At 41.0% G+C, this 10,746-nt stretch overlaps 1 protein-coding gene across 6 annotated transcripts; it reads left to right on the top strand.

The window, feature by feature from the left end:
* The first annotated feature begins 638 nt into the window (after positions 1-638).
* LOC137604995 (gap junction alpha-5 protein-like) lies at positions 639-10,461 on the top strand. Of its 6 annotated transcripts, none has more exons than XM_068329302.1 (2): positions 639-879; positions 7,150-10,461. In XM_068329302.1, exon 2 carries the CDS (start codon positions 7,189-7,191, stop codon positions 8,332-8,334), a length of 1,146 nt encoding a protein of 381 aa, XP_068185403.1. In that variant the 5' UTR covers positions 639-879; positions 7,150-7,188; the 3' UTR covers positions 8,335-10,461. The 6 variants fall into 6 exon arrangements, with proteins under 6 accessions (XP_068185403.1, XP_068185402.1, XP_068185400.1 ...); XM_068329301.1 differs by having other exon boundaries at positions 639-883; XM_068329299.1 differs by having other exon boundaries at positions 639-883; positions 7,119-10,461.
* The last annotated feature ends 285 nt before the right edge of the window (positions 10,462-10,746 follow it).

Below are 10,746 nucleotides of genomic sequence, written 5' to 3'. Positions count from 1 at the left end.
CTCACTCATTCTACAGCCAAACAAGACAGAGATGGGAGTCCAGCGGAGCAGGATGAGCTCTTTGAATTTTATTGAGAGGAATAACATTACAGGGATGCACAGATTGAAAAGTAAATTAAATAATCCTTTATGGTAAGACTTGATTTTATGACTCTCTTCTTTGTGAAATTATTTGTCTATGAATCTAGATGTAAATGAGGTGCAGGTCCCTTGGGGTCTACTAAAGTTTTTTTAATTGAACTGAATTGAAGGTCGCCAGAGTAAAGTCACATGAATGTTTATTCCATTCATTCATTAGCTTGTCTTGAATTAATCTCACAACTAAACACACAAACACACTTTAACAAATAATAATAAACATCTTTTTAACTCATGCATCCTGATAATTTCATCATGTCTGGCACTAAACACCGGACAACAACTGAGCTGGAAACCTTGAGGATCACACAGCGCACTCTGGACTTTCGGCAGTATTTCCATTGATCCCAGAAAACAATTCTACTTCCCGTCTCGTCGAAGGAGAATGCTTCCCAGCAAAAAATAGAGCCCCGGGGATGTAAGAAGAAAGGGGAAGTGTGGTGGGGGGGGGGGGCGGGGAGGAGACGTAGGAGGGACAGAAGGGAGGGCCACAGGGAGAAGCACTCTCGTGATGCCCCTGCTTTTCTTCTCATGCCCCCTGTGTGGACGAACAGTTTTGTTTTGGGATGACACAGCCCCTGCTGAATTTCAGAAGAAGTTGAGTTCCCACCGCTGTGCTGAGTCTGTGGTCATCTGCTGGTTGCTGCATCATCACCTGTCACTTCTCTACTGAGTTAAAGGAAGACTTGTTCCACCAGAGGAGCCTCTGAAGGATCACACGACCAGCCTTCAGCACAGAAAGTAGGTGAGCTATAAATATGATTATAATGGTTGTTTTTTTTTTAAAATCACAAATTAAGATGAAAGACAGAAAGTATGCAGACATTCTGGGGAACATTGTGAGCAACCTTAAAATTACGGCAGCGAACTACATTAGTCTTAGTAAAGACATTAATCTTTAGAGGTATGTTTAAGAGATGGAAGAGGTTACCTGGTGGTCTGACAAACTACTCAACAAGTATTTCCATCACTTCTTGAATCTCTCTGTCTTTGTCTTCCACCCTCCTCTGCCCAAAACTCTCCAAAGAGAATCACAAATTCAAACATAGTGCAGCTCTGGAGACTTTAAAACGATATTCGCCCACAATGTGTGTAGACTGAATGAAGATGGGGAGTTGTTTGTGTCTGTAGAGTCCAAAGAACAAGCGACTGAATTTCTGATTTAATTCCATCACCACGACTTTGCAACATTTTCTTGTCTTCACGTGCATTGAGTGGTTGATCTTTCCATCTCCAAATTTCAAGATAATTATGATTCTAATGTACATTTATTTTTAAATTTGGACACTAATGTGAAGTATTGCTGACAAAATGAGTTATCAATTTATAAAAAATAATTTTTCATTAATAAATTAATACACACTAAATGAAAATGCGCACTATTTATTATAGGTCATAGATTATATGTTGACCTAAATAAATCTGAAAAATCTAACTCAAAAATATTATTTTATTTTTTTATAAACCATTATTGCATCAGTGGTGAAAGAGGTATCCGGCTTCTATATTTAGGAAAATATATCAATATTTATTTTCAATATTCTGTATTGTTAGCAAATGTCATGTGATTAAAACTGAAGAAAAACACACAAGCCCTTGCAGAAGTCGGTGGACTTCACGTATGAATGAGAAGACTCCAATGTGGCCTCTGATTAGAAGAATATTTTGGTAAACCAGTGGATTATTTCTCCTGGTGCAGAAACATCTGGCGCTGTGGTCGAGATGATTCTACCGGCTTTATATTTCTGAGTCGTTTCATTCACTTGGCCTCCACATAGATTTTTTGATTTCTTACTTTGACAAGTTAAAAATTAATATAGCTAAAAAAAATTAATGTAGCTAATAAAGTTTATAAGAAGATGTTTATTGATTGTTTATACCTGCTCAGAAAACTAGATTGTATAAATTCATGTGATTCGAGATGATCTTAAAAATAGTCATTTTACTACTGGAATGAGTTTTCACATTAAAACCTGGGACAAGATCATCAGACACCAAGATCTTCAACTGGAGTCTGTGTTTTTATGATTTAAAGTTTTTAACATTTAGTTCAGTGGAATATAATAAGATTATATAAGATTATAAAAAAGAAACTGGGGTTAACTAAATCTAAAAGATAACAATAGAATAAATATATCGTAAGTCAAACGTGCTAGAAATCCAACTATCTGGATCAGGAGATAGGAGTGTCTTAGTCATAATGTTCCTCCATGAAACACTTTGCATCCTTCCAGAATAATGCCATATGCAGCCGAACAATAGATCATCACAGGGCTGTGGGTCTGTGTACAGAAGTAGGCAGATGAAGAGCCAAGCAGCCATGTAAGGTAACGAGCAGCACAGTGGCCTGCCGGCTTCTCCTGGTGTGGCTGATATATGGCAGCCTATATCCATGCTGGCTTGCTGGTGACAACAGGTGACTCACATGAGTAGGAGTTAGTCTCCCCCTCAACCCACATCAGATCCACTCTGTAGGTCAGACTCTCCCCGCCTCGCATCCCTACCGCTCAATGCCTCTAAACTTAAACATTGTCATCGGTGATTGTAATCCTGGCATCTGTGGGATCCTGCAGCTAAACAGCTGCTGCTGAACACCCTCACACTGACCCGCCACACACGTCAACAACCAAGATTAAAAGCATCACATCGTGTATGATAATGATCATTATGTCCTTTTGTTACATCTCAATAATGACCTGATACGGCTTCAGTCACAAAAACAAACAACCCCCTACTGAATACCATCAGCCTGAGTGTGTTAACTCAATCATGTGTGGTGATGTCAGATAGGATGGATGAAACTTGTATTACGTATTAGCAGTTTGTGTGGTTTGTATACATTTGTCCCATGTGTTGTGTGGCAGCTGTTTCCCTGAAACCTCGGTGAGCTGTCAGAATGTTGTAAACTGAATTGCTATGAATTTATCTCCCTTGGTAATTTCATATAATTAGTATTTTCTAGTATTTCGGGTGATAATGAGACAAAAGATTTTCTCAAACAACAAACAATCAACAGACAAAGAGACAAACACTATGAGGACATGTAATAAAATGTAATGTGACTAAGCGAAAAAATTTGTCCAAAGTGATTTTTTTTTTTAATTGTGACCTTTACTTTATTCGGACACAAGATCTCTTCAGTGGAGTTCACATCAAAATACAAATACAAGTGTGATATTCATGATCTTTTAGCAATAAACTGTTGTAGATAATTATTATTTACATCTACTTTTTTGTCTACTTATTTGATACAGGGAGAAACTATGTATTAAATAAGGAATATCCAACATGTATAATATTCTCAAAACATCCACAGACTTGGCAAAGCAAAATTAAAATCAAACTTTAATTTGGCATTTTGGAGTAAAATAAATAATGCATATTTACTTCAATTTCAACGCATGCGTTAAAATCTAAATAGATAATTTCACTTTTATTTGAAAAACTAAAAGTACATTGTGGATATTTGTGGTGATCAAACTTCTGGTGTAAAGTGGTCGGGTTGCTGAACTGACAGTGCCCTGACATGGATAATGTGGATGTGTTTAAGTAATGTATTACTGAAGAGATTCAGTCCTGAATCCTGTTATTATTCTGATCTGGAGCAGATAACAGGGTCATTAAGTTCTTCAGAGACGTCACACAGCTTCAGAGCTTGAAGTCTTCACTTCAGGACCTTTCAGTCTGAGAGTATCTAGAATATTACAAAAATACAGACAATTATTCCAGGAAATTAAGTAGTTTTCTTTCTTTATTTTACTTTGTAATTAAAAAGACATATTACTTTGTCAGGTGATAAGGTTGTTAAAAGAGCATGTTGAGAGGTTTGCTGAAGAATTGGCTTCATCTTCAGAAAATCGCTTCAGACTCACATAACACGACCCTGCTTAATGCATAGGGCTGCGTAAATACTTTTTCCTCCATTGATGTTAGTCTAAACATGTCCCATTAGAGGGAAGCTGGCTAAGAAAATGTATACTGCTGCCATCTAACTGCCAGCGTGGAGCAGACGGTCCTCTGCGAGGATCCGGAGGCTGTCAAACACAGCTTAGTGCTGAAAGGTGCAGCTCGCTGGAGGAATGTTTAAATCAACCCTGCCCCCTGTTGTTGCTGCTCTGTGGACACACAGATCGTCAGTGCCATGGTAAATATGTCTCTCTTCAGCTCGTCAGCAGCAGGTTTTTATTCTGAGGGTCATAAGCTGCTGACTAAAAAGAATAAGGGTGTCTTTTCTTGGTACTGAGTCGACTCTCAAATACTAAGTTTGGAACATAAATCTGAAGCCACAGCTCCATGTGTCAGATTCAAGCAGGGAAAACATGACTATCTCTTCCACCCGCTTCTGTCTCCAGCCTGAGGCGTTTGTTTCCTGAACCAACTCACCGCCCTCCAGCGACACGTCTTCCTCAGCTGTCTGGCTGTTGTACAGACTGTTTCAGCGTCAGTGCATACACATCTGACTGGAAACCAGTCCGGTTCAGTTTCAGTTGACGGTGCACTGATGAAATGACCCCTTACCTATGTTCTCACTTAGTTTATCACGATATCTGTCATAACTCTTATCCTTCATTTTTCGAAGGAGCTTTTTTGACTCATCCATGACGCTTCAATCAACGTCAAACAGAAATAACTCTGAGGTGCATAATACCCCTTGTGCGCAATTCACTGTCCTCAACACCTTCTAACCAGATTGTCCATTACTCTGCCACGGAGATTATAAACAAATATGACAGCCATGATGGTCTACAGGCAAACCAGACCACTCAGCTAAGGGCACAGCGTGTGACAGTAAATCCACACTTATTGCCAGGCTTCCATGTTCACACAGGTGACCAGCAGTGGAATGTGCTTTTAAAGCAGAGAGCAGCTGGGCTCTAACCTCCCTTCTCCTGCTCCTTTTAGTACCTCGCCCCTTTTGGCCTTCGGAAATCATATTGTTTGAGATTACTTAACTCCGAGGACAGGAAGGGGTAGTCGAGGAAATGACAAAGACCGCTGCGCCTCACCAGACAATCTGAATTCCACTTTGTCTGCTTTCCTCAGTGAAGGAACATGTCCAGTCCACTGCTGTGGATTAGCGCTGGTTTGGGCTCTGAATGGGTTCTTTCATGTTTGCCCCAAGACTGAATTACTGCTCTAAAAGTGGGTTCTGGATGTAGTGTTTTCCGCACTATAAGGCGCACCTAAAAGCCTTTAATTTTCTCAAAAACCGACAGTGCGCCTTATAATCCAGTGCGCCTTATATATAAAAAAAAACCTATTTAGAATATGCCTAACCCTAACCCAAAATCAACATGTCTTGATTCTGGTCTCTCCATGCATTCACAACATAGACTATCACGTCAGGATCTGTACAGGTGAGGAAGGTCTGTTGTTAGTGTTAGCCAATAAGAGTGTGACGGTGTAACATGAACCTCCTGGTATTGTGCTGGCTAAACTCACACACTCCTTTATCCAACTCTCTGGCTGCTTGTGATTTACTTCCAGGAAAGTTCATCATTTTTATCCAAGGAGGGCTTTTAGCCAGTTCCCTGAGTGCGATGAGAATCTGCTTTACCAACGGTCTGACCGTCACCAGTCTGACATTATTTAAAGGTATTAGAGTCATTTAGAGTCATGCTGGAAAACAATTGTCAGACTACTAACTGTGGTATGCAGTGGTGCATCAACCTTCCATGGGAACAGAGGTGGAACATTTCCTCTTGTTCTTATGAGTGTTTTGTTTCCCTGCCTTTCCCTCTTTTACAGATAAAGAACACAACGCTCTGATCTTATTGCCATATATATACTTCATAGAGAGAGGGAGGGTGGAGGAGACAGAGGGATAGGTGGTCAGGGACCACGTCTCTCACATGCGTCTTTCTGTTCAGACCCCTGAACGGTGGACGACACCAGAGAATGACTTATTATGGAAGCAACTGATCATGGATTACACTTGGAGGGAGATCAGTGGTGAGACAGACTATTACCTGTGATTGAGTGATTGTAGTGATTATCGCATACAGTCTACTTTCCACACAAACTGTTTGTCTTTACCACAGAGCTTTTTAGGAATGTATACATTTTCTTTCACCTTGCAAAGTAGGGCAGAAACCTTAGATGTGTGACGTCTCGGAAAAACCTGTCAAACCGTTGCTTAAAGCTCTTCTATCTTAGTTTATATGTCATCTGGCTTCGGTCTCTAATCACATAGTTAAAACCGGCACTTAGTTCCTCAATGCATATGGTTGTCAGAGGTCACGTCTCAATAGAAGTTGATGGGTTTTCCTAACTCCTCAATAACGAGGGTCATTCATTGGTCTTGTAAAACTGTCTGGTGAACAGCCTTATAGGGTGATTCTTGCCTGAGGCTTGCCAGCCTGTTGCTGCCATGTTTGGGTCTTAACCAAACTCTCACTAATGCTGGAGTCAAGAGGTGAAAACACACACACACACACAAACACACACTGGACGGGCTGATGTAGATCCAGATTGCTGCATGTTTGAGTCGGTGGTTATTCTGTAGCACAGATGATTTCTAAGCTGCTGTTGTGATGCTGTGAGGGAAGTCTGTTAGTAATGGTCCACAAGCGACATGGATGCACAGCTCAGTCCAGGTCACAGCGTTAAAAGGACAGCCAGCTTTCACTTTCCCTCTGGTGATCTGTGTCTCTCACACACAATTTGGAATGAACAAGAGAAATGTAAACATAGAGCATAATATTTGAAATATCTTTCTTAAAATAACTTAACTATTTACATTTATATGACCCCACAACTTCTACCCTCTTTGCCTCTATCGAGGGAAAACAGTTGTTCTCATGCCAGCGTCCAGACCTCAAGCTATTCCGTCAGTCAGGCTATTTTTATGCTCAAACACTCCCATTTCATTTACAGGAATACAGAGCATCTACAGCTGTTCATGACTGATTGTTTCTGTTTTCCCATTGTTCCCTTCTCTATCTATCCTCCACCTTTCACCTTTCCTTTTGCACCACTAGTGTCTCTTCACCTTCTCTTCTTCCTCTCCAGTTTTCGTGTCTCAGGTGTTCATTGGATCTGTGAGTAAAGATGGGGGACTGGAGTCTCCTGGGAAATTTCCTAGAGGAAGTCCAGGAACACTCCACCTCGGTCGGGAAGGTCTGGCTCACCGTCCTCTTCATCTTCCGTATTCTGGTTCTGGGCACAGCGGCTGAGTCCTCCTGGGGCGACGAGCAGAGCGACTTCCTCTGCGACACCCAGCAGCCCGGTTGCACCAACGTGTGTTACGACAGCGCTTTCCCCATCGCCCACATCCGCTACTGGGTGCTGCAGATCGTTTTTGTCTCCACACCATCCCTCATATACATGGGCCATGCCATGCACACAGTGCGCAGGGAGGAGAAGCAGAGGAGAAAGGAGCAGGAGGAGAGAGAGGCAAGAGGGGAGCATGAAGGAGACCTGGAAGGAGATAAGGAGTACCTCCAGCACAAGGAGAGTGAAAAAGCGATGACATCTGAACGAACTGGTCATGTCCGACTAAAAGGAGCGCTGTTGCAGACCTACATGCTGAGCATCTTGATCCGTACCGTGATGGAGGTGATGTTTATTGTGGTGCAGTATTTGATCTACGGGGTGTTCCTGAAGGCACTGTACCTGTGCAAGGCCTGGCCCTGCCCCAACCCTGTCAACTGCTACATGTCTAGACCCACGGAGAAAAATGTCTTCATCGTCTTCATGCTGGTGGTGGCCGGTGTGTCTCTGCTGCTTTCTGTGCTGGAGCTCTACCACCTTAGCTGGAAGACCCTCAGGAGATTTATGCGCAAAAGGGTGATACAGAGGAACAACCACAGAGCCGTGACGGTGGCTGCGTCTGCAGCTCTGGAGCCCAGCAGCCCATCTCAGCCCTCGGCCTCTTGCACTCCACCTCCCGATTTCAGCCAGTGCCTGGCAGCACCGAGCTCCATGAACCCAATGACCTCCATGGCCTCTCAGCCCTTTAACAACAGAATGGCACTGCAGCAGAACTCAGTCAACTTGGCCACTGAGCGACATCACAGTTGCGACACTGTGGAAGAGGAGGAGGACTTCCTGAGGATGAGATATGACCAAGCACCCACACAGCTTCCCAACAGCTGCTCCCCATCGCCTCTGCTGCACTGCATGAGGGACAAACGTCGCCTGAGCAAAACCAGCGGGAGCAGCAGCCGCGCTCGCCAAGATGACCTGGCGGTTTAGAGCCACAACCAGATTTAGTAGCTGGCAAGAGGGACAAGTAGGAGGATGGACTTTTAAGGCCAAAGAGAAAGCACAGAAAATTTGTTTTAGATGACACAAAGACAGAGTGAGTGGAGCTAGAACATACGCACAGGCTAATTATGCAAACAGTAGAGAACGGACCGGATGTTCTCTGAGATCTCTGAGTGGATCATGTAAACTAGACAAGAAAAACCTAAAAAACAAACTGCAAAAGAAAAAACCTTTCAAGTGAGAACAGGGTAACAGGTGATACCTGACAATTGCACACTTTACACTTCTGAACAGTTAAAGCCCAAACCTAAGAGAGATAAATGAGATTTGAAAGTGAACCGATGCTCAGTGCTTGGTGTGAGATGGCTTCATAAGTCGTTTCTTTTTTAGTCAAAATATGAGCTGTTCAGTTCAGATTATGTTTGATGTGTCCCTGTGTAGGTTGGATAATTTGTTTAAGCCCGGAAAGAATCCCTCAAATCTTCATGCAAAAATTGACGAAGGATTTTTTTTTAAAATTGTCCTTGAATTGTGAAGTATTATTTCAACTTTTCCGTTGTTACTCAAAAACTACTGACAATTTACTGAGAGGAGCACTTGGGCCAGGAAAGCTGAACAGTGAATGGGTTTGGCCTTGGCAGAGGTATGCACTTGAGTGACGTTCTTTTTAATAATAGATTAGTATAAATTACATCCCACAACCAACCGTTTCATTCCCCCGCTGCAAAAAATAAAAGATGCATTAAGAGAAAACAGGGACTTGATATGGAATAAACTGTGAAGCTTTCCCTTATTATTCGACATTTTCATAAAGTATATCTTCAGTTTGTTACTGTAAAGTGCCTTTAAAGATAGATAAACTATTTATCTTTTCATACAACAGGTTTCATATTTCTCTATTTTCCAAACCCATGACAACGATTGTAACTTTAAAGTAAGCCATGTGTTGACTTGCTGACCTGATTGCACTAAATCTGCAGATCAATAAATGACATAACTTGATACTGTTCACTTTACGATCTAAAATAATGTGAGTTGATGTGAATTCTTTGGTTATATATTTAAGAAGGCTCAGACTGCGGCTGTGATGAGACAATATAGCCTGTTTCAGTATTTCTCCTAAGCTGAATTCAAGATAGGAGCGTCGGTCCTGTTTTGACTCGCTAGTGAAGTGGTCTGGCCACCAGGTGGCGACATTGCACTTAACTTTTCCAGCCTCCTTCCTGGAGCAGTTTTGTAAATAATTGATCCATATGGAATGTATGTTTCATTTTCAATGATTTGAATTAAATGTATCTCATTTCTATTGTTTTGTTCTTACTAAATGCAAAATACTGTTATGGAATGTGTGTATAAGAAAATTAATTGAGGGAGTTGAATTTTAATGTTTTATGTCCTTCAGCAAACATTCAGCCTTCTGTACATTCTCTCCAGCTTTTGGTTCTTTCACTCAGACCTTTATGCAACAAATGTAATCAGTATTAAATCATCGGTTATATAAGTGTCTCGGTTATCCACAATGTGACTGACATAGATATTTCTGCTTCATCAACATACTGTTTGTACATGAATGTATGATACTACAGGATACAATAAATGTAAGATGATCCAACATTTAGACCAACATCTACCATGTCTGAAATCGTGTGGTTAATACCAAAGTGGTGTAATCCAATTGACAGGCAGAAATAAAGGGTACACCAGTGAATATTCTGTATACAGATGAAGGTTTTTCTAGTTTTAGATCAGTAGAATCCCATCATTTATATCTTAAGTTTGTTCCAGACAAGGGTGACAGACTGAGGAAGATGTAGAGGTCTTGCTCATACAAAGAGTCTGTCTGTCTGCCTCTGCCAGACAGATGAGCACCAGTATCCATCTTGGTTTGCAACAAGCTGTGACGATCTTGAAAGCTGTAATACATGCAGCCATTCCGTTTGAAGATGCAGGTCAGATTAACCTCTGAATTTGTTTTTTATCAGCACTAAGGCATTTGTTGTTTCCAAGTTGATGACTCCATTTTTCAATAAAATCTCTTTCACTATAAATCTGGATGTTTTATGACCAGTAGAGGAATTTTCTTATTCTCTGTGATTCATTAAAAATGTAACCAAAATCAATACTCAGGTGGAATATGCTTCTCTGACTGAAACAGCAAGGTTTGGAAATTTAAGAATCTGCATCACTCAAATGAAATAAAATATTATTCGAGTGGAAAGCTTTTCACTTTATATTAACACTTTTCAGAATTTTGAATTATTAACATATTGGAATAAAACTCCTGGTGCATTAACATAATGGTAGACATTTACAAATATTTTACATACTGGTAGGCACAACCTTGCATCACATTTTACTATAACACGATTTGGTCATTCAAATAAGAAATGTGTTATCAGC

Source organism: Antennarius striatus, chromosome 12 (assembly GCF_040054535.1).
Source record: "Antennarius striatus isolate MH-2024 chromosome 12, ASM4005453v1, whole genome shotgun sequence".
NCBI classification, from domain to species: Eukaryota; Metazoa; Chordata; class Actinopteri; order Lophiiformes; family Antennariidae; genus Antennarius; species Antennarius striatus.
The sequence above is the reverse complement of the archived record's forward strand: the minus strand, read 5'-3'. Positions and strand labels throughout refer to the sequence as shown.

Coding starts and splice junctions, on each gene's coding strand:
- LOC137604995 (XM_068329302.1), top strand. CDS start 7,189: ATGGGGGACTGGAGTCTCCTGGGAAATTTCCTAGAGGAAGTCCAGGAA.